The following is a 25,676-nucleotide window of genomic DNA, read 5'->3' as shown; positions in this document are numbered from 1 at the left end:
ATTCCAAAACATAATATAATCAAACTGTCAAAAATCGGAGATAAAGAGAATAACCTGAAAGCAAAAGAAAATAAGCAAATAACACATAAGGAAGTTCCAAGATGTCTAGCAGCAGATTTCCTAGCAGAAACCATAAGACAAGGAGATAGTGGGGATGATATATGGAAAGTACTGAAGAGAAAAAATAAAACTGTCATCCAAGAATACTATAGCCAGCAAAACTGTCCTTCAGAAATGAAGACAGGTTTTCCCAGATGCACAAAAGCTGAGAAAGTTCATCACCACCAGATCTGTCTTACAAGAAATGACAAAGAAAGTTCTTCAAGCTAAAAGAAAAGAACACTAATGAGTAACAGGAACATCTGAAAGTATAAAACTCTTTGGTAAAAGTACTCACAAAATTCAGATATTCTAATACTGTAATGGTGGTGTGTACATCACTTATATCTTTCGTATTAAGGTTAAAATTCAAAACTATTAAAATTCATAAAAGTAACCGTAATTTTTAGGGAATATGCAATATAAAAAGACAAATTGAAACACTGAAAATTCAAAATATAGGGAGGCATATTATGGAGTAAAATTGGAGAGGTTTTCTGTGATCAAAGTAAAACTGTTTTCAGTTTAAAATAATTTGTCATAAAAATAATACTTTTTAAATAAGTCTCATGATAACTACAAAGCATAGTATAGTAGATACATAAAAAAGTAAAAAGTAAAAAAAAAATCACATACCACTAGAGAAAATCATTTAGCTACAAAGGAAGACAGCAAAAGAAAAATAAAGAGAGAAAAGATCTATAAAATAATTAAAAAACAACTAGCAAAATGGCAGTAGTATTACCTATCAATAGTTATCTTTAATGTAAATTGATTCAATTCTCCAATCAAAAGATACAGTAGCTGAATGGAACAAAACACACACACACACACACACACACACAAAACGAAGATCCAACCAAATGCTCCACACAAGGGTCTCATTTCACCTATAAGGTGAATATAGACTGATAAACGAAGAGATATTAAAAGATTTTCCATGAAAATGGAAACCAAAAGATAGTAGGAGTAGCTATAATTATATCAGATAAAATAGACTTTAATTCAAAAACTGCAAAAAGAGACAAAAAGGATTATTATATAATAATAAATCAATTCAGTAAGATGATATAACGATTATAAATGTATATGAACACAACACTACAGCACCTAAATATATAAGCAAATATTAATAGATTTGAAGGGAAATATGGATGTCAATACAATAATAGTAGGAGACTTCACTATCCCACTTTTAACAACAGAAAGATTATCCAGACAGAAAATCAGTAAGAAAATATTGTATTTAAACTGCACACTAGACAAAATAGACCTAACAGACACATTCAGAACATTAAAAAGCTGCAGAATACACATTCTTCATGCACATGGAACAGTCTTCAGGATAGATCTTATGTTAGACCACAAAATAAGTTTTAAGAAATTTAAGAAGATTAAAATCATATCAAGTATCTTTCTTGACTACAAAGTTATAAAATAGAAACCAATAACAGGAGAAACTTCAAAAAATTTACAAAAACACAAAAATTAAAAAATTATTCCTGAAAAATCAACGGTTGAATGAAGAAATTAAAACAAAATTTTAAAAATATCTTGAGGCAGACAAAAATGGAAACACAACATACCAAAGCTTAATGGAATACAGCAAAATCAAGTCTAAAAGGAGAGTTTATAGCAATAAATACCTACATCAAATATGAAGAAAGGTCTAAAACAACCGAATGTTACACTTCAAGAAACAAGATGTACAAGAACAAAGCAAACTCAAAGATAGTAGAATGAAGAAAATAATAAAGATGAGAACAGAAATAAATGAAATAGAGACAAAAATAAATCAACAAAACTGAGTTGGTTTATTGAAAAAATAAAATCAACAAACCATCTAGACTAAAAAAAAAGAAGAGGACTAAAATAAAATTAGGTATGAAAAAGGAGATGTTACAATTGATACAAGAGAAATACAAATGGTCATAAGAGATACTTACCAACAATTATATACCAACAAATCAGATAACTAAGAAGAAATGAATGAATTCCTGGACATACACAACTTGCCAAGATTAAATTATGAAGAAATAAAATATCTGAACAGACCAATAATGAGTAAGGAGATTGAATAAGTAATAGAAAGTATTTCATCAAACAAAAGCCCAAGACCTGACAGCTTTACTGCTGAATTCTACCTGACATTTAAAGAACTAACACCAATTCTACCTGCCCCACACACCAAAAAAAACTCTTCCAGTAAACTCAAAATGAAGAAAATACTTTCAAACTCATTTTAGGCCAGTATTACCCTGATATCAAAGCCAAACTAGGACATTCCAAAAATAAAAATAAATAAATACATAAATAAATAAATAAACTATAGGTCAATATTTCTGATAAAAATACATGCAAAAATCCTCAACAATCCTCAATATACTAGCAAACCACATTCAACAGCATATTGAAAAGATTCACCATGATTGAGATTCATCCCAAGGATAAATGTGATATATCACGTTAACAGAATGAAAGAAAAAAAAAAGTATCATTTCAATAGATGCAGAAAATATTTGACCAAATTCAACATCTTTTCATAATAAAAACTCTCAATCAATTAGGCATACAAGAAATGTATCTCAACACTAAAAGCCATATATCACAAACTCATAGCTAAAATCATACTCAATGAGGAAAAGTTGAAGGCTGTCCCTCTAAGATCTAGAACAAGACAAGGATGCCTACTCTCACTACTTCTAGTCAACATAGTACTGGAAATCCTAGCCATAACAATTAGGTAAGAGAAACAAATAAATAAAAGGCATCCAAATCAGAAAGGAAGAAGTTAAATTGTCTGTATTAGTCCATTCTTACACTGGTATGAAGATACTGCCAAAGACAGAGTAGTTTATAGGAGAGAGGTTTGATTGACTCACAGTTCAGCATGACTAGGGAGGCCTCAGGAAACTTATAATCATGGCAGAAGGTGAAAGGGAAGCAAGGCATCTTCTTCACAAGGCAGCAGGAAAAAAAGTCCCAAGTGAAGAGGGAAGAGCCCCTTACAAAACCATCAGATCTCGTGAGAACTCACTCACTATCACAAAAACAGTATGGGGGAAACTGCCCCCATGATTAAATTACCTCCACCTGGTCTCTTTCTTGACACATGGGGATTATAGGGATTATGAGGCTTACAATTCAAGATGATATTTGGGTAGGGACACAAAGCCTAACCATATCATTGTCTCTGTTTGCAAACAGTTTAATCTCACAAGCCGAAATTGCTGTTAAAAAACTCTAACAAAATGTGTAGTACCAATAAATAAATTTGATAAAATTATGAAATACAAAATCAACATACAAAAATTAGTAACATTTCTGTATATTAACACTAAACTATCTTAATAAGAAATCAAGAAAACCATCTCAATTATACGAATTACAAAAATAAAGTACCTGGAAATAAATTTAATGAAGGAAGTAAAAGATCTCCACACTGAAAATCATAGAAAAATCACAAAAGAAATTGAAAACACAAATAAATAAGCATATATTCTGAGTTCACAGATTAGAGGAATTAATATTAATAAAATGTCCCTACTAATCAAAGCTAAATGCAAATTAAAGTCACCCTCTATCAAAATACCACTGATATTTTTCACAGAAATTAAAAAGTTATCCTAAAATTTATATGGAACGACAAAGGACCCCAAATAGCCAAATAAATATTGAGCAAAAAGAAGAAAGCTAGAGGCATCACACTACCTGGCTTCAAGTTATACTACAAAGCTATAGTAGCCAAAGCAGCATGGTTCTGACACAAAAGTAAGTAAATTGATACATAGACCAAAGGAACAGAATACAGAGGCCAGAAATAAATCTAAACATTTGTAGCTAACAGATTTTCAACAAAAGTGCCAAGAATAAACAATGGGGAAAGCACAGTTTTTTTAATAAACAATGTTAGGAAACCTGGATAACCATATGTAGAATAAAATTAAACCCTTGTCATACACCATATACAAAAATCAACTGAAAATGGATTAGAGACCTAAACATAGGACCCAAAACTATGAAGCTACTAGCAGAAAACATAAGGCAAATTCTCCGTGATAGTCTGGGCAATAATTTTTTGGATATGACTCCGAAAGCACAGACAACAAAAGGAAAAATAGACAACTGGTGTTACATTGAATTAATAAACATCTGCACAAGACAAAAAGCTATCAATAGAGTGAGGGGACAACCTGTCGAATGGAAGAAAACATTTGCAAACTATCCATCTGACAAGGGATGAATTTCCAGAATATACAAGGAACCCAAACAACTCAATATTTTTTTTTAAATTCCATTAAAAAGTGAACAAAGGTCATGGACAGATATTTATCAAAAGAAGACATAAAAATGACTAATAGTTACATTTTTTAAATGTTCAACATCTTTGATTGCTAGGAAAATACAAATTAAAACCACATTAAGAGATCACCTCATGCCTGTTAGAATGGCTAATATTAATGAGGCAAAAGACAAGTGTTTGTGAGAATATGGAGAAAAGGAACACTTGCACATTATTGGTGGAAATGTAAGTTAACATAGCCATTATGGTAAATGGTATAAAGATTCCTCAAAAAATTAAAAATACAACTACCATATGATCCAGCAATCTTACTGCTGGGAATATAGCCAAAGAAAATAAAATCAGTAAGTCAAAGAAATATCTACACACCCTTGTTCAGTGCAGCATTGTTCGTAACAGTCAACATACAGAATCAATCTAAGTGTCCATCAGTGGATACATGGATAAAGAAAATGTGAAATATATATACACAATGGAATGCTATTCAGCCATTGAAAAGAAGAAAATCTTGTTATTTGTTACAACATGGATGAATCTGAAGAACATTATGTCAAGTGATACAATTCAGCCACAGAAAGGCAAATTGCACATGATCTCAGATATATGTGGAATATAAAAAAGTTGAACTTACAGAAGTAGAGAGTAGAATCATGGTCACCAGGCACTGGTATAGTTGGGGATAGATAATTGTAGAGATGTTGGTCAAAGGTTACAAAATTTCACATAGAAGGAATAACTTCAAGAGATCTATTGCATCCAGTCTATTGGTGACTAGAGTTAAGAACCATATATTGCATTCTTGAAAAATGCTGAGTGGATATTAAATAGTCTCACCACAAAAATGATAACTATGTGAGATAATGCTATGTTAATTAGCTAGATTTAGCTATTCCATGGTATATATATACTTCAAAACATCATGTGGTACATGATAAATGCATACAATTTTATCTGTCAATTTATAATGAAGTAAAATAAACCATTAAAAAACTACATACATGTAAAAGAATATTTGAGATTGGTTATCTATGGAAGGAAGATGAGGGTACCAAGAATGGGAGATTTTGTGCACAGTAAAGTTCTATTTATTAACCTAGGTGCTGGTTACATGGGTGTGATCATGTTGTAATAATTTGCTGACCTATACTCTTGTGATATATACATTTTCTGTGTGTACATTATAGTTCAAAAATAAAGTTAGTTTTAAGAAAGATATAGATAACATCTTTTAAATATATAAAACATACAGAAAAACCTTTAAAGGTTTCTTTAAACTCGGATAAATGCCATGGAACCATTACTCAAATGAAGACCATAACTAATGAAATTAATAAATAAATGGCTACAGATATAGGTTAATTGGCTATTTAAGCTCTTTACCAGGTAGCATGTTCTAAGTCTTCATTTAACTTGTGACCAAGTCACCAATAAACAGAACTGTTTTATACTTTTATAGTGCCCAGGTCCAGAGTGCTAAATTAAAGCCTCAGGTTTTGACACATAAGAATCATTAAACACTGGACCTGCTAGACCACTTTATAATTGTCCTGCCACACAGAATTACAGCAGGCAAAACTCAAAGAGGTAAAATCAAATCTAAAGGAATCCACAAGAAGACGACTCATCAAAGAATGCAGTTTCCACATTCTGATGATTTCATCCCTCCTACCCTGACCAATCAATCCCAATTTTCCAGCCCCCCACCCTCCATGATCCACTTAAAAATCCCTGCCCAGAACTCCTCAAGGAGATGGGTTTGAGAGTCTTTTTTCACTTCCTCATGTGGTACCCTGCATTCATTAAACTCTTTCTCTGCTGCAAACCCTGCTGTCTCAGTGTAATTGGTCTGTTTCTGTGCAGTGGGCATATGAACCTGTTGGTTCTCTAACAAATGTAGCATGCACTTTGGTACATTGTTGTGGGGATAGCCACCAATTTGTTTGTGCTTTGTTGTATGCACACCCCCACAACATGCTGTAGCCTTAGTAATATTTAATATTAGCAAATGTTTATTGAATGTGCATCATGTTCTAGCCACTGTGAGTTTTTATGCTTCATCTCATTCCATCTTCACAATATCCAATGCTGTAAGTATTCTATTGTCTTCACAATAGGGGATCAAATCACCTATCCATCAAATATAACCAGTAAGAAAAAGAGCTTATCCTTGCATGCAAATATGTCTGCCTCTACTTTACTTTGATATAACCACTTAGGCAAGTTCTTAAAATGTGCAAAATAGAGATCCACATATACTACAATAAATCTTGGCAACTGACAAGATATGAGGCAAGAGAAAGTAGATGGAGTCAAAGAAAACTGAATAAGTGGGGGAATTGTGAGGCCATTAATAAAAAGCAGAGTATTGGAATTAGAAACTAATACTGGAGGGTGGTTCTGTGGTATTTTTTTAATGTCAAGAAAATAAAACATCGGCAAGGACCCCCAAAATGAAAAGACTTTACAAGATTAGTGCTGTGAAAGTGAGGAAACAGGAAATAGCAATGGAACTTCTGTTTAGGGAAATTAGAAAAGATGTAGAGCAATTTTTTATGTGGATCACAATAGAAAACTAACAAGATATTAACAGGAATATGAAGTAATGGGCCTAGATAATACTGACAATACAACCTTGTTGTATACCTCTTTGTTATGTTTTGGGATCTTCTAAAATCACGCCCATGGCAATGTGGAGTAAGAAAGAAAAAGCAACTGGAGGGGTTTACACAGAACTGGGAACTAGCAAACTTGGACAGTCTATAGAACCTCTGCAACAAGTGACTATAGACTGGCTGTTATTACATTTCTGAATCTGATAAGATAAAGAGAGAAGTGAAAACAAAATTGTGACTATAAGCTGAGATAAATTGTAAAGGAGTAAAAATTAAAAACTGCCAATGATGAGAAAGTTCAATAGGGGAAAAAATGGAAGAGACTAAAGGACAGAAAATTGTGACCAAAGCAGAATATTACTAAGTTCACAATTTTGAATATGGAGTCATTTCAAGTGGTGAAGTAGTTCAGCATGTAAAAATGCTGCTAAAGAGTAGAACTGAAGGCCATTGTCAATTGATTAGAACTTTGAGTCCTCAACTTTTAAAAACTCAAGCAATAGCCAGATCCGTCTAAATTTGAATCATGGCTACACCAATTGTGATCTGAAGATATTTAAATAGTGTGTTAGTTTCCATAAGCTTACGTTTACTTCAAGTATAAAATTTTGGTTTTGAAAGATAACAGTGCCATTCACAGTATTATTTTCAAAAGTAAGAAATAATGTATGTAACATGCTTAGCGAAGTATGACATTCAAATTAGCTTTTACTATCATTGTCATTGTTGTTCTTATGATTAAAAATTATCCTGAGTTATCCAGGAAAAAGGGACAGAGAAGTAATCACACAAGACACTGCTTAAATTCTAAAAGTCTGGCTTTAGTTCTAAATTTTAAATTTCTCTATCCCTGTACTATCTGAAGGTCAGAACAAACAATTCATGGCTTTAAACAACAAAGCCTGAAGATTTAACACTTATCTTGCCTATTACCAAACAAGATCCAAACAAAAAAAGATTTGAATGTTCATGAGACTCTCCTCCAACCCAATCTCTGGTGGAATTTCTAATGATCAAACAAGTGAACAAAAAGAAATGAAGGTAACAAATAAAAAGGAAGAGTAATAAAAACCTAAAATTCATCAGTTCCATAAATAATGAAAAATTAAAATTAGCTATGATAGTACATGTGATGAAATGGGTCACACATTGCTAAATAAAATGCTCAAAGACAAGCCTGGGCAAGTGGTGAAACCCCACCTCTACAAAAAATTTAAAACTTAGCCAGACATGGTGGCTCACACTTCTGGTCCCAGCTGTTTTGGGGGCTGAGGTGGGAAGATCGCTTGAGCTGGAGGCGGAGACTGGAGTAAGCCAACATTGTGTAAGTGCCCTCCAACCTGAGCAACAGAGCAAGAACCCTGTCTCAATATCAGATATTATTTTTTGAAAGTTATTCTTAGAAAACTAACTTCCCATCTTAGAAAAGTACCTTAGACATGGTTCTTAGTGAAGTGTATCCTGCTTTCTAGCTGTCTGTGAGCATTTTTATATATTTTTTGAGACACGAGATTTGGAGAGGTACGAGAGTATAATGATATGGTTGGCCTTGTGTCCCCACCCAAATCTCATCTTAAATTGTAATTCCCATGGGTCAGGGGAGGGACCTGGTGGGAGATGATTGAATCATGGGAGTGGATTTTCCCCTTGTTGTTCTCATGATAGTGAGTAAGTTCTCATGAGATCTGGTTTTTTGAAAGTGGGTGGAACTTTTCCCTCTGCTCACTCTCTCTCTCTCCTGCTCTGCCATGGTAAAGACGTGCTTGGTTTCCCTTCACCTTCTGCCACAATTATTAGTTTCCTAAGGTCTTCCAACCATGCTTCCTGTTAAGCCTGTGGACTGTGAGTCAACTAAACCTCTTTTTTCACAAATTACCCAGTCTCAGGTAGTTCTTTATAGCAGATTGAAAATGAACTAGTACAGGAAATTCATACTGGGAGGGGGGCATTGCTATAAAGATATCTGAAAATGTGGAAAGCACTTTGGAACTGGGTAATGGGCAGAGGTTGGAGCAGTTTGGAGGACTCAGAAGAAAACAGAAAGATATGGGAAACTTTAGAACTTCCTAGAAACTTGTTGAATGGACTTGACCAAAATGTTGATAGTGATATGGACAATGATGTCCAGGCTGAAGTGGACTCAAATGAACAAAAGGAATTTATTGGGAACTGGAGTAAAAGTCACTCTTGCTATGCTTTAGCAAAGAGACTGGTGGCATCTTTCCCCTGCCCTAGAGATTTGCATAACTTTTAACTTGAAATTGTTGATTTAGGGTATCTGGGTAGAAGAAATATCTAAGCAGCAAAGCATTCAAGATGTGACCCAGCTGTTTCTGAAAGCACACACTCATATGCATTCACAAAAAGATTGTCTGAAATTGGAACTTATGTTTAAAAGGGAAGAAGAGCATAACAGTTTGGAAAATTTGCAGCCTGACCATGTGGTAGAAAAGAAAAACGGACTTTCTGGAGAGAAATTCAAGCTGCTGGCTGAAGAAATTTGCATACATAAAAGGACCTGAATGTTAATAGTCAAGACAATGAGGAAAATGTCTCCAGGGCATTTCAGAGACTTTCAGAGCAATCTTTCCCATCACAGACCCAGAGGCCTAGGAGGGAAAAATAATTTCGTGGGCCATGCCCAGGGCCCCCACTGCTCTGTACAGTCTCGAGACATGTTGCTCTACATCCCAGCAACTCCAGTTCCAGCTGTGGCTAAAAGGGAACAAAGTATAGCTTGGGCCATGGCTTCAGAGGGTGCAAGCCCCAAGCCTTGGCAGCTTCCACAAGGTGTTGGGCCTGCAGGTGTGCAGAAAGAAAAATTCTGGTTTGGGAACCTCCACTTAGATTTCAGAGGATATGAGGAAATGCCTGGATGTCCAGGCAGAAGTCTGCTGGAGGGGTAGAGTCCTCATGGAGAACCTTTACTATAGCAGTGCTGAGGGGAAATGTGCAGTTGGAGTCCCCAAATAGCTCCACTGCAGCACTGCCCAGTGGAGCTGTGAGAAGAGTGCCATTGTTCTCCAGACCCCAGAATGATAGATCCACTGACAGCTTGCACCATGTGCCTGGAAAAGCTGCAGACACTCAACACCAGCCCATGAAAGCAGCTGCTGGGCCTGTACTCTGCAGAGCCACAGAGGCAGAACTGCCCAAGGCACTGAGAGTCCACCCCTTGCATTAGCATACCCTGGTCATGAGACATGGAGTCAAAGGAGATTATTTTGGAGTTTTAAGATTTAACAACTGCTCTGCTGGGTTTTGGGCTTACATGGGACCTGTAGTCCCTTGGTTTTGGCCAATTTCTCCCTTTTGGAATAGGAGCATTTATCCAATCCTTGTATCTTGGAAGTAACTAACTTGTTTTTGATTTTACAGGCTCATAGATTAAAGGGAGTTGCCTTGTCTCAGATGAGACTTTGAACTTGGACTTTTGGGTTAATGCTGGCATGAGTTAAGACTGTGGGGGACTGTTGGGAAGGCATGATTGTGTTTTAAAATATGAGAAGGACATGAGATTTGGGAGAGTCCAGGGGTGTAATGATATGGTTGGCTCTGTGTCTCCACCCAAATCTCATCTTAAATTGTAATCCCTGTGTGCCAGGGAAGGGCCTGATGGGAGGTGATTGAATCATAGAGGCAGACTTCCCCCTTGCTGGTCTCATGATGGCAGGTTCTCATGAGATCTGGTTGTTTGAAAGTGTGTGGCATTTCCCCACTTTGCTCTCTCAATCTCTCTCTCTCCCCTGCTCCACCATGGTAAAGACATGCTTGCTTTCCCTTCACCTTCTGCCATGATTGTAAGTTCTCTTTGTGAATGCATATGACTATGCTTTCAGAAACAGCCAGGTTACATTACAGAGGTCTTCCAACTGTGCTTCCTGTTAAGCCTGCAGAACTGTGAGTCAATTAAACCTCTTTTCTTCATAAATTACCCAGTCTCAGGTAGTTCTTTATAGCAGTGTGAAAACAGACTAAAACAGAAATATCAATATCTTTCAGCAGATATTCAAAGACTCCTATGATCCCAAAATTTAAAAATTACTTCTCACATGCATACATTAAATACTTTCACATGATTTAAAACAGAACAGTTTTAAAACATAACAAAGCAGTTAACTTTCTGTTAATGGTTTATGACACTAGTTATTATTTTATATAATTATAATAACACTCCCATACAGAAACAACAAATTTACCAAAGGCTCCCCACCACCCCTGCAGCCCTTATTAACAGAGTAGATACTAGGGAATCATTGACTACATGGAAATAACTAATGAGAAACACATACAGCTTGAAGGAATTGTTCTAGTCAACCACTCAAAATGAGCTTTGATCACCTTGGCAGACACTAACTGCCTACCCAATATCTATGATCTCTCTTTTCTATGCAGTACTAAGAAAGACCTTATTTTTTCAGCCTATCAATGTAACATCTAGAATATTATATTTCTATCCTTCTTTGCTACTAAAAGTTAACAATAAAATGCAAGGGGAAGTTGGGTGAGATTTCTGAAAAAATAAAAAAACCCTTTTAAAAGGAACTTCCTTCTTTTAAGAAGGATGTACCTTTTCTCTTTTCTTTTTTATTCCCTTTCTGTCTGGAATACAGGTATGATGGCAAGAGTTTCAGTAATTACCTTATATTATTAAGAGAACTTGAGGATGGAACTCCTGTGCTAAGAATGGCATAACTAAAAATTAGAAAGTGGTGCTAGATTGTATCATAAAATTTTATACTCTCTCCAGTGCACTTTTCTGTACATTTTGCATATGATAATAAAATACAAACCTCCTAGATTTTAAAGATTTAAGTTTCATTGTTGTTTAGTGTGTGTGTGTAAAAGAACCATTATTACTCAGAAATGAATGTAATTTATAACTCCTATACTCGTGCAGCCTAAAAATTTTACTTTACTTTGTTATTTTGCCTGAAAGTAGACCAATTGTTTTATTTTGATAAACAATAATAATTTTAACCTTTAGTTTTATAATATTGGACATCAGACAACAATGAATGATGATCTTGGAGATGCAGGAAATAGATGGTGAGCTCTATGGCTACCCAAGCTGACTGCCATGACAGCTTTTCCAAGCTGTGTACAGGAGGGCTGGGGGACTCCCTGAGTGGAGGAAACAGACTTGAGAGTCAGAAGACCAAGATGGCTGGAGTTGACAGGATAGAGTTTCAGAGAGTAAAGAACTTCACTGAGAACTCTGGATAGAAATACAAGGCCCAGCCTGGCTGCTCAGCAGAGTGTTGATCAGTATCTTCGTCTGAGAAAACCACTCAAGGCAAGCAAAATAACTATCTGAAAGAATTAAAGGAGACATTATCTAGGTAAAGGACCTAAAAGAGTACCTGTTCCCACCAGTAAGACTGGAAAACCTCATAATTCGTAGGGCATTGAGTAAAGTGCTCAGAAGATCTTGATCAGTAATGTAAAATAGTTAGCTTTAGACCAAACACTACTCTGGCCCTGACTAGAAAACCTTAAGAAACAAAACCCAAAGGATCAAACTCTTTCTAAGAAACTTAACTGTATCTCAGCAAAAAGCTGAAGAATATGTATAGGTATAAAAAAAATCCCAATAATGAATAGTTTTACCTAATAAGGTAAAATTCACCATATGTAACATCTAAACAAAAATTACCAAGTAGGCATAAAAGTAGAAAAATATGACTAAAAATTAAGAGAAATATCAATCAATTGAAATCAACTAGAACTGACACAGATACAATTGTTGAATAAGTAGGTTAGAACAGCTATTATACCTGTATCTTACATACTCGAAAAGAAGAAATATTGAGCATATTGAGATATAAAAGAACTATTTCTAAAAAATTGGATTACATTAGTAAAAGAATAGATAAATGGCCAATAGAACAGTATAGAGAACCCAGAAATAGATCCATATAAACACAGTCAACTCATCTTTGACAAAGCAGCAAAGGCATTTCAATAAAGAAAAGAGTCTTTTCAACAAATGGGCCTAGAACAACTGAGCATCCATATGCAAAATAAAATTAATCTAGACACAAATATCATTCCTTCACAAAAATGAACTCAATATAGATTAAAGGCTTAAACGTCACATGTTAACTATAACACTCCTAGAAGATAACTTAGGAGCAAATCTAGATGATCTAGGGTTTGGTGATGATTTTTTAGATACAACATCAGAAGTAGGATGCATGAAAGAAATTATGCATAAGGCGATAAAGTGAACTTCATTGATACTAAACATTTTTTGCTCTTAAGAGACATTGTCAAGAGAATGGAAAGACAAGCCACAGACTTAAGAAAACACATGCAAAAGACATACCTAATAAGGAGCTGTTATCCAAACTATACAGAGAACCCTTAAAACTCAACAATAAGAAAACAAACAACTTGACTTAAAAATGAGCCAAAGATGTTAATAGACATCTAACAAAATAAGATATGCAAATGACCAATAAGCATATTAAAAAGATGTTCCACATCATATATCATTGGGGAAAGGCAAATTAAAGTAACAGTGAGATATCTCTACACATCTACTAGAATGGCTAATATCCAGAAGACTGACAACACTAAATGCTGACGAGGATGCAGAGCAACAGGTGAATCACAACAAACGCAGTGAATTTCTGGAGCCAACTGCTTCTTGATTATGGCAGACGCTTCCTTGGGCACCAATATCTGCTGAGAAATTTTGTGAGTATTCCTTAGAAATGTACCTAGAGTTTGTGTGTTTAGTTTGTAACCTAGCTGTGCTCAATACTAGTGGTCTTTATTCTTAAATAGAATAATACAGTACGTTAAACATATATAGAATTATCAATCAGTCCCACCTCAATATCAGGTAGTTTAAGAAATCTATCTTTATCAATGGCCCTTCTATTCTTCTCTCTGTCACCAAAGACCCCACTTAGGTTCATTCTGTGTTTTATAGCACCATTCCAATGTGGGTTTTGTGGATTTCTACCATGGAGGCTTATGATTGGTCCATATGGGCCACTATTTCTAATTTATATGCTACTGGCATTTCTAAGGTAATTTATGTTGTAACTATTTGAACACAATCTTTTTTGTGTAAAAAAATTTTCTAATGCAAAATAATGAAACAGTTGCCTTAAGCAAGTTCCAAACTGAATTTGCTCCCCTGCCCCCTACCATGGAGTATCCAAGGGCAGTGTAGATTTACCTTCTAAAGTATTTTTTTTTCCTTGACTGCTTTATTGCTTCCATCTTCATTTTTCAGTTTGGTTGGGGAAGAGAGTCATCAGGAAAAAAAGAGCTTAGTGCCCTTGTAATTCTTCTTGTCCATTAAACTGTTATTTTCACTTCAATGAAGATAACTAAATTCCTCTGGCACCACCCACCCTGGGTTGGGTAACACTGACAGTAATGCAAAGGGAGCTACAAAATATTCTCTTGTTCTCCGTCCCATGTCCCCCAGTCTGCCTCCAGATGCCTCACTTTCTGTCTCTGTCTGCCTCATTCTCTGGCTGTTTCTGTCTGTTTTTCTATTTTTCTCTCTCCTTCCTATAAAGAAATTGTATTGTGCAGATGATTCACAAATCTTGATTTTTCTCACCCATCTAAATTTAAACTAAATCAAATGGTTTCATGCGTCTGTTTAAAACACCACAGATGTTAAGGAAATTACCAACATCAGCTTCTTTTTCTCCCTTAAAATTACATTTCACCAGGTGTCAAAACCCAGCAGAGGGCATCCTTCCATTTCAGATGCATGCATAGTGCAGGAAAAGGGCCCTATAATTCAAGCAATGTATTCCATTTAAGTGCATTGCAATTTAAATAAGCAGGCTATTTTAATAGGAGGGGAATGTGTTGTTTTGGAGTGTTTGCCATTTTGAATTAAAGATTTAGGAGTAATTTTCCTTTCATAAGCAAAACAAGAGAGGGGAAATCTGTTTCTGGACTCTCTCTAGGTTTGGAGCTTTAGCTTAAATTGCAGAAACAGCAAGGTAGCACCTGTGTGATACTTCCTCCCCTAGGCTACCATGTGTGTAAATAAAGTGATCACAGAAGAAAGAAACTGGGAAAGAAGCATGCCCCCATCTCATTTGTCTGTTTTAGCCTTCCTGTGAGATTCTTCAAACTAAAGGGCAAATAGCAGGACGGGCATTACAGCCTCTCATATTATCTCAGAAGTAGTGAGAAGATAAGCAGTTTGGCTTCTGAATAAGAACAGCCAACTTTATACCTGTGCATTGAAGGCAGTTGCCCACTAATTTTAACCGTGCAGTTGCACAGAAGTTGAAATTTCACAATGGGAAATGTCTTACGTTGTCAGACATTTTCCCAAGTTAAAAAAGGCAAATATTCATAGCCCTTACAAGTTATGTTTTCTCCCTAGTGTGGTTGAGTTTATCAGATCCCTTCTTTATTAAAGAATGTCTTAGAGAGAGAAGGAAAGAACATGATGAGGAAATATAGCGTAATTCATCCATCCATTCAATATATGTTCATTTGAACACTTACTTTGCATTAAGCCCTGTTTGAGGTCCCAAAACTATACCAGCAAACAGGCAAAGATCCCTTTCCTTGAGGTGATGTGCCAAAGAGCAAGGGTTTGGGGAGTCAGACAGACATAACTTTGAGTGCTGGCCTTGCCACTTAGCCAGCTCTGTCACTTGGAGCAAAGAAATTAATGTTTTCTTTTGCAAAACAGGGATAACTGTTCATATTTCCTAAAAACATACTTTGTTCCAGGTACAGGAACCAAGTGCTTAATATGTATTAGCTCAATACTCTCACAAATCAGCCTATGAGGTAAATTGTATTCTCATTCCCATTTTACAAATGAGAAAGCCAAAGCACAGAGTCACATGGTAAGTGTCAGGGCAGGGATTTAAAACAAGTCTGTCTGACCCCAGTGCTTGCTCTTAACCAGTATGCCATATGAAAGTTGATTTCTAAGACTACCCTGAGGATTATATGAAATGATACATGCAAAGCTGTGAGTGCACTAGAGTGTTATTATTATTACTATTATTATGTATTTTTTTAACATGATTATTACTGCTGTTGTAATTTTCTGCAACCTAAGGATATGTGTTGAAATACATCAAAAAATGGATCAATACTTCAAATTAGCATTCCTCTACTACAGAATGTAGTGTGTGTCCAGCTCTGGTTAAAAGTACAATCACATAATGTCATCGCTATTGGATCACAGCTTCTCTACATTTATCTTTTTCATAAAATGACAGGATATTAAAACACAGATTGATTCCCTGAAACAAAATGTGAGCATCTCCTGTTCTAGATTTTTATAACCTTCTCTGAAAAATGACAGTTAAGACCAGATGCTAAATGAAACCAAGATCCAAGTATCCATCTGTGGTTTGACGGTCTCTGTTCTGCGATAAGTGATCATGTAGTCAGCCCATAAACTGGTTACTGGTGCCCCTTGGCTCTTTGCTCTCACCCTTTCCAAAGTGTACTCTCTGGAGCCCTCTCTGTAGGCTTCTTCCACAGGATGTTCACAGATTAATGGGAGTTAACTACACTAGCAGTATTATTCAAAGAGAAGTGAAACAGGCATGTTCTCCTGCTGCTCTGGGAGTTCTCTCTGCTTTCCGTAAGCCTGAATTTATGTCTCCAACTGCTGCATTACCCAAGTCAAAAATAATTTTAAGCAAGTGGATCAAACCCTGGCTCCAGGCCCCATTTCTTGTTGATTTCATTTCAGGACTATCATCTTAGGTTCATTAGGTAGGAAACTGATTGATAATGCTGTATATGAGAATTTATAAATATATATCTTATATATATATCCATTTTTCTTGCCTAGACTAAAAATGCAGTCTTTATCTCACATGCTAAGCTTCACAATGCAAAACTGAAGTCAACTGAATATTTTTAAACATTTATTTATATTCAAAACTGCAGTTTCTTGCTGATTTTATCTCACTGTACTTCTTCAGGGAGGAGCACTGTGGCAGCTCATTGTCTGGGACAGAAATAAATGCTCCAATCCCTTTGGTTTGAGCTCCAAAAAAGCCAGCAAGTATTCCAGTACTTATGCTGCAAATGTATAGATCGTTATAGATTTCTATCAGCCCTGGTTGGGTTCTATGAAAAAGACTTTCTTGGGCAGCGTACTTACCCCAAGGTAATGGCCATCAATGAACACAACAGGGAGGGAAGGCGCTTCGGAAACTCGTCGGCATCGTTCATCTAACTCTTTTCCATATTCACCATTCAGGGCTATGTTTTTCTCTTCAAATTTTACGCGATGGTTTTGGAAAATCTTTCTAACCAGTTCACATCTTTCAAAGGTTGTCCGAACCACACGAAGGCAGGTGGTATAAATCACTACACGGTCAAATTCTAGGTCAGTTGATGGTTGCTGAAGGGAAAACATTGAGTTGTAAGAATGCTTACTTTTACTTTCTTGTGTCTTATGATTTTAAGACAATTAACAATTGCATTAAAGGCATGCAATAAAAGTTGAGTGAACTCATTTATCAATTCAAAGACTTATCCTTTTAAGTTACAACATCTGTAATTGGGATACAGGTAACAATCAATATAATTTATATGACATAATTTAATTTTTTCCCTTTTCTCAGTAGCATATCAAGTAACGGCTAATGTTAAAATTGATCACGTCTCACATGGAATGCCATGTGGTAAAACAGTAAATGACTGACATATTTTTCTTACGTTTCGTAGACATTACTCAATCACTATATCTGTTTCATAAACCTAAAGTTTATGCCACAGAATAGTCAACATTAGCATTTAGCTAGTTAAAATTCTTCCACTTATCAATTTATCAAATTGTATCATCTTTGGGGCAACAATTTCCCGGGAATAACAAGACCTATATCATGGGATTTTTCTAACGTTTAAGTAGCATAACATATGTTAAAGGGCTCTGTTGAGTGACAGGGCTCCCACATGTAGTGAGAAAGCTCTGCCACAAGAAATAAAAAAGTAAATGTTCCAGAATGGGAGTCCACAGAAACCAACACCAACGTGAATGGTGGGTCAAAGCCAGGCATAAAAAGGAAACAAGGAATCAGACACAGGAGTGGAGGTAAGCAGCACTCAAAAACAAGATGAAGACTATCCTGTGTGAGAATCTTCTTCTACATTTCAGACATCAGTGACTGCTTTCCCGGGAAACCCTGCCCAGCACTGCTAATGTGTGCTGAAGAGCCATACTAGGTAGGTCCTGAAATCAATAAGAAAGCTTCTCTTCTTCCTTATCACAGTCTTAGTTGGAGGAAACTGAACAAAACACAACTATACCATGAGACCATGGGATACATGAGTCTTCACAAAGCTATAATTTTTTAGAGCACAACCACACGATTTGCAAAACTCCTGTGGAGTCAAACCTTTGGAAACCATTCTGGACAGCTAAATACTAAAGCAAGCCAGTAGGACACTAGTTCCACCACTGTGTATGCAGAGAAGTCAGACCACTCTGCCAAGATGCAAATGGACAGGTAACACTCCAAAGGTCCAATGTCATAAAGATGCCAATACAAAATTCTCCACCTCATGGAGAGAGGATTTTTTGGATGATAAAATTTAATAAAGATGCAAGAGTCATTTCTTTCCTCAATAGAGTGTAGAGGTTAAGTTGAAAACCTAGAGTCCTGGAGGGATTAAGCTGGTATCACAAATGCTGAAGCAAGTCAAGAGTAAAAGAAATACTAGTGAAAGATTAAGAATAGCATCTAAATAGAGAAATGTTACACAACCTAGGCAATTGTTGTCTTGCAGGCATGTGACTTCGGTGTGGTTACACATAATTATTTTATGTAGAAACTTAAAATCTGGATTTTTATAGGAAATTTTTTGATTTATAAATGGTGACACCTAACTATAAATGCTTTTAAAGACCACGTGAACCAATATTTCTGAAGACTGGATTTGGTATATGCTGCCAATTTCTTACTAAGATAAAGAGAGCATAACAGCACTATTGACAATAGCAAAGACATGAAATCAACCCAAATGCCCATGAATGATAGACTGGTTAAAGAAAATGTGGTACATATGCATGATGGAATACTATGCAGCCATGAAAATGAATGAGATCATGTTCTTTGCAGGGACGTGAATGGAGCTGAAAGGTATTATCCTCAGCAAACTAACACAAGAACAGAAAACCAAACACCACATCTTCTCACTTATAAGTGGGAAGTGAACAATGAGAGGATGTGGATACAGGGAGGGGAACAACACACACTGGGGCCTGTCAGAGGGTGCGGTGGAGAGAGCGAGAGTGTTAGGAAGAACAGCTAATGCATGCTGGGCTTAATACCTGGGTCATGGGTGGGTAGGTGCAGCAAACCACCATGACACATGTTTACCTACATAACAAACCTGCACATCCTGCACATGTACCCTAGAACTTAAAATAAAAATAAAAATTTTAAAATTTTAAAAAAGGAGAGCATAAACTTGAAAATCAGATATACCTGAGCTCTGCCACTGGCCACCTGTGTATCTTTGGGAAGCTAATGAACTATTGTCTCAGTGTTCTCATTTGTGATGACAGTGATGAGAATGTGATATAACAGTAGCTACCTAACAAGTCAGTGGGAAAAAATCAGTGCAATTGATGACAAAAAGGAAATTATTACTATGTTTTGATTTAGAGACACTGATCTTTAGAAGGAGCAACCAAATGCCCTAGAGTCGATGGCTCCTCTTCATATTAACAGGTTTGGGCAAGCAAGGCACAGAAACTCACTACAGGTGCTGCAGCTTTCAGAAGAGCACCAAAGTTTTCTTTTTTCTCATCAAATTATCTGTGTAATTATGTATTTTCCTCTGAATACAAAAACTACTGTTACTGCATTAGTTTTCTACCAAAATGGTCCACTACTTCAAATAGGTGCATTTATTTTTTAATTATTTGTTATGAAATACTTTTCCCAGATGTGTCAAAGTGGAAAAATTTAAGATTGGACCAACCTGCTGCCATGTTAACCAACTGATGTAAGATTCTCTCTGATTACAGAATAAACCGTGTATACCAGAGTTCTGTGTCTCTAAGACACATGCATTTTCAAAATACTAATAAGATGACCCCTATCGGGTAGCCACATTGGATGTCATCTAATGTATGAGATCACATGGATATCCCTTTAAGTGTTGTTGAGAATGAGCTTTGCCTGGAATCAGTGCATCTCAAGAATGTTGAGTGTTAGAATAAACTGGGGATCCTTTGAAAATCCCCAAATCCTAGGCCAAGCCCATAGCAATTAAGTAAGAATCACCAGGGTGGGGCCTCTGAATTGCGATTTTTTTTTTTTAAAGTTCTAATGTGATTCTAATGTAGAGCCAAGTTCTAGAGCTACTTAGATACAGATTGGACTAGATACAGATCACAGATGCAGAATCACAGGCCTCACCCCAGATCTAGTGACTCAGAATTTACATTTTAAAAAGCTTCCTGGAATTTGGAAACATATTTTATGTTTTTACGTTGTACATACTTAAGGTGCATAATATAATATTTTGATATATGGAGTTAAATAATTACTGCAGTCAAGTAAATTAATACATATATTATATTATTCCACATAGTTACATTTTTTTGTGGTAAAAGTGCCTAAAACCTATTATTTTAGCAAATTGTGAGTATGTAATACAATATTATTAACTATAATCCCCATGTGGTACATAGAACATCTCCCTATTATATCCCCCTCTTCCCTTTTACCCCAACCACTAACAGCCACCATTCAACTGTTGCTGTGTATTTGAGATTGCTTTTGTTTGTTTGTTTGTTTGTTTTTCAGATTCCACATGTAAGTGAGATCATGCAGTATTTTTCTTTGTCTTCCTGGCTTATTTCACGTAGCATAATATTCCCTAGGTTCATCTATGTTATCACAAATATCAATATCTGTTTCATTTTTAAGGCTGAATCATATTCATTGTTTATATATACACTACAATTTATTTATTCATTTATCCATTAAAGGATACTTAGGTTGTACCTATATCTTGGCAATTGTAAATAATGATGCAATAAACATAAGCCTGAGAGTGCAGATATCTTTAAGAGTTGGTAATTTCATTTCCTTTGAGTATATACCCAGAATGAGGATTGCTGGGTTACATGATAGTACTGTTTTTCATTTCTTTAGGAATATTCATAATGTCCATAATGGCTACAGTAATCTACTTCCCACTAACGGTGTACGATTGTTCCCTTTTCTTCACACATGTGCTACACTTGTTGTTTCTTGTCTTTTTAATAGCAGTCATCCTAAGAAGTGTAAGGTGATATCTCATTGTTTTGATTTGCACTTCCCATTGTGGTTTTGATATTACTGATGTTGAGCACTTGTATAGATCTCTCTTGGCTATTTGTATGTCTTCTTCAGAGAAATATCTATTGTGGTCATTCGACCATTTTTTAAATTGGATTATTTGGTTTTGGCTATTGAGTTAGTTATTTATGTTCCTAATTACTTGGGATACTAACCCCTTATCTACATATGGCTCACAAATATTTTCTTCCAACCAATTAACTGCATTTTCATTTTGTCAATAATCTTCCTTGCTGTAGAGAAGCATTTTAGTTTTGTGTGGTCCCACTTGTTTATTTTTCCTTGTATTACCTGTGTTTGGGGGAAATATCCAAAACTTAAAAAATTTCTTGCCAGGGGTAATATCAAGGAGTTTTCCCCTATGCTTTCTAGGAGTTTTACAGTTTGGGGTCATATGCTTAGATCTTTAATCCACTTTGAGTATGTGGTATAGGATAAGGGTCCAATTTCATTATTTTGCATGTAGATATTCAGTATTCCCAACATCATTTATCGAAGAGACTAACACTTCCCCCATTGCATCTTCTTAGTCTCTTTGTTTAAAATTAGTTTACCTTGTATAGTTGGGTTTATTTCTGTTACCAGGAAGTGCAGCAGTCCTCATTTCTTATTTAACTTAGAAGAAAGAATTCAGCCAAGAGACACATAGCAAGAGTTAAGCAGCAAAGTTTGCAAGAGTCACAGCATTCCTGGCATTGGTATGCCCTCTAATGCACACCATATGGCTACAGTGACCAAAGATTTAGATCACAGCACTCAATTCCCTTTGAATACTTGGAAAGCTTTCTCAGGATAGAGGGGTACAAACAAGCCCATGCTGCAAAGGCTGGAATAAATACCTAACTCTTCAATGCTCACATATTGACAGACATCTATAAGCATTAAAAGCATCCAGGAAAACATGTCATCAAATGAATTAAAATTAGTTACCAGTGACAAATTACAGAGTGACCTGTCAGACAAAGCATTTACAATAGCTGTTTTGAGGAAGCTCAACAAAATCTAAGATAACACAGAGAAGGAATTCAGAATTCTATCAGATAAATTTAACCAAGAGTTTGAAATAATTTAAAAGAATCAAGCAGAAATTATGAAGCTGAACAATTCAATTGACAAACTAAAGACTGCAGCAGGGTCTCTCAGCATCATTGATCAAGCAGAAGAAAGAATTAGTGAGCTTGAAGACAGGCTATTTAAAACTACATAGTCAGAGGAGGCAAAAGAAAAAGAATAAAAAATAATGAAGCACACCTATTGGATCTACAATATAGCCTCAAAGAGCTAACTCTAAGAGTTATTGGCCTTAAAGTGGAGGTAAAGAGAGAGGGATTGGGGTAGAAAGTTTACTCAAAGACATAATAACAGAGAACTTTCCAAACCTAAAGAAAGATAGCAATATTAGAGTACAAAATAATGGCTACTCATTCATTCAGTAATTAGAATAATTTGTTTGCCAAACACAGTATTAAGCCCTAGGTATATAATGGTGAGCAAATAATATAATTCCATATCAACATGGAGTTCATAGTTAAAAGTAATAGAAAGCCAAAATGTCACATAAATATAGAATTACAAGCTACTAGGTACTATTAATGAAATGCGGAAGTAATGAGGAAAGCATAGTGCCTGGGTACCTTCTCTTCTTTTCTTAGAGATCAAGAAAATATTTTCTGATATTTGAGGTTAAGCTGGAAGAATAGAATTTAACAAAGAAATTAGGTAGAGAGTGGGGGAAAAGTATTTCATGCAAGTACAAAGATCTTAAAATGGGAGGAAGATAACGTGTTTGATACTCTTCAAAGTTTGTTTCTTGATATACAAGAAGGGAAAAACAGAATGGTATTAAGTGATTCTAGATAGATATGAAGGGTTGATACCATGTTGTATTTTATAGCCATGTTGTATTTTAACAACCTTGGGTTTTTTACCCTAGAGCAATGAGAAATCCCTAAAGGGTTTTAAGAAGGATAGAAGGAGTTGCACTAAACCTGGTTTACATTTCAAAATGATAAGTAAGGAAGGACCAGTGGGTGTAGTTGTAAAGATGCACACTGCACAAACTTAAACAGGGCCATTAGTAGCATATTCTAAACAAAAAGTTCCCCTAGGGTTGTGTAGTCCACATTTTGAGCCATTATACTCAGTCTCACCGCCAGTTCCCTTGCTCAGGAGACTGAGGCTGAATATGGGGCAAATTTGGGGTAGAAAGTAGGTTATAAATTAAAATACATTATTCAGTAAAATGTTCTTAAAAAAGATTTTATTGTACAATTTTTGTATGATTTGGAAGTAGGTCTTTCTAGAGGTAGAGTGATAAGTTGGATGATTTCTCAAGGTCTTTTCCAGTTTTATATGAATTTTAAATGATATTGTCTTTGGCAAAAAAAAAAAAAAAAATCCTCCTCTTCTACATTTGCTACATTTTCTTTCCCTCAATAGATTTGTCAAAGCATCTGGCCAGAAGTCTAAAAATAGCCTCTAATGGCTGTCCCTCTTCTTCCTTCCTGAGGGTTACCATGGGAATAGCATATGAAGGATGGAAGCATCTGAGACAGCACTGAGAAGCCTTTGGGGTCTGCAGCTTCCCGGCTCTGAGAGAGCCAACCTAAATGGTAATAAACATAGGCCATTTTTTCCTTTCTGTTTATTAAAAAGATGAATCTTGGGGATGCCTGGAAGCCTTACAACAACCTGCATCACATGCAGATGTGTTGGAAAGGTATGGAAATTCCTGCAAATCAGACTAAGGAGTTAACCAAATAGCTAACCTATGTCCTCAGCCTGCACATCGCCCTGCAGTAGCCACAGCACAACAATGAGTACAGTCACCCCCTCATCTTGGGACAATTGTGGAGCTTCCACATCCACTGGAACTAACCCTGGAATTCAGGCCAAGAGTTATTATCCACCCATCCCCCACAGAAGATCAGTACGGAGCAGGCTCAGCTCCTTAGGCAGAAGCAAATTCAGTGGGTTATTTCAGGCTGAGCCTTTGTAGCTCTAGCCTCACACTGATTTAAAAAGGATTCCTGAAATGGCCTCCTAGCCTTGCCCCAGTGAGTCTCCAAATCAATGAGGACTTAGAGGCCTCCAGACAGCTGCAAGAATTCACGTCTTAAGCAATTTTTTTAAATAAATAAAAAGTAACACATTTGAATATCAGTGGCAGACAATACTAGTAACTTTACATTTATCACTTCCTCACAATAACTTACATAGTGTTGCTGTATCTACAGATCTAGAAACCTAGACTCAGAAAGAGTAAGTATCCTCATATCCTCGACAAGGAGACAGAGTTGATGTTCAGCAAAATTAGAAAATTGGAACTCAGATGTGCACCCTTCCAAAGTCCATGTGCTTTCCACTGAGCCAAGACAAAACACTGAACCACACGTTGTTTTGCTACTCACTCCTCAGGATAAAGTTGTTACTAAACCACAAACTGCTATGGGCCTAATTCATTGCTGGTAAGATAACGGTTGTGAATTGAAGAGGTTCTCCTCTTTACTAAATTATGGTCCCACATGTATCAGTCACTTACATCACACAAGAGGCATGTTAAATTTTTTTTTTCAGTCTAAAATGATTCCTTTGAGATGGGTAAGGAACAGATATTTTTTCCTATACATAAAGGCAAAGAGGCAAAGTGATTAGCTCAAAGCAATACAGCATGTCAGTAGGCAAACTGGGACTAGACCCAGATTTCTTGATTATCAGGCAGTGGGCCAACCTGGCTCTGGGAACAGCGATTTTAAATAGCAGGCACATGCGGCTGGAAGCAGGGCTGTGGGCCTTGTAAAGGGCAAGACATTTTACATATATTACACTCTCTCTCCCTCTCCATGATATTCTATAAACCTCTATAGTTAAATGTGCATTATGAGATACTTCTTAACACTAAATTTGAATAAATAAATTTCTGCCCACCTTGCTCTCAAATCACCTCTTGAATTTTTATTCTTGCACTTAATATGATTTGTCAATCCGCTTTATCCACACCAGACTTTACCCACACCAGGCTTCTCTCTTAGCTTATTTCCTAGATCTGTTTCTATTCTAACCATACTCCCTATTCAGTTCTAAAGGTGAGTGGTAATTTCCTACGTCAAATTCCCCTCCTCACAATTGGACCACAAAACATCAAAAGGAACTTCTCTATGTCCCTCTATAAGACACAAATTATAAAAAATAATTATTTATCACATGACTGTTGCATATTTATATGCAGTTCTAGAGACTGCAAAAAACTCTACATATGCACTTTTTCATTTATCATAGTGGTAAAGATTATGGCCCAGGTTTTATAGACACGGAAACTAAGATGTGGAAATAAAGTTA

The 25,676-nt window shown here is 36.0% G+C and overlaps 1 protein-coding gene across 1 annotated transcript in view; it reads right to left on the bottom strand.

Moving 5' to 3' along the window:
* GRXCR1 (glutaredoxin and cysteine rich domain containing 1) overlaps nt 1–25,676 on the bottom strand; it is a 149,433-nt gene that overhangs the window by 49,550 nt on the left and 74,207 nt on the right. Inside the window, exon 2 of the mRNA XM_033214113.1 lies at nt 17,141–17,383. Within this exon, the coding sequence (XP_033070004.1) occupies nt 17,141–17,383 (243 nt within the window). The remainder of the gene's footprint in view (nt 1–17,140; nt 17,384–25,676) is intronic.

This window comes from Trachypithecus francoisi, unplaced genomic scaffold, assembly GCF_009764315.1.
Source record: "Trachypithecus francoisi isolate TF-2019V2 unplaced genomic scaffold, Tfra_2.0 Lachesis_group1, whole genome shotgun sequence".
Lineage (NCBI taxonomy): Eukaryota > Metazoa > Chordata > Mammalia > Primates > Cercopithecidae > Trachypithecus > Trachypithecus francoisi.
Note: the sequence above shows the minus strand (reverse complement) of the source record. Positions and strands in the feature narration are given on the sequence as shown.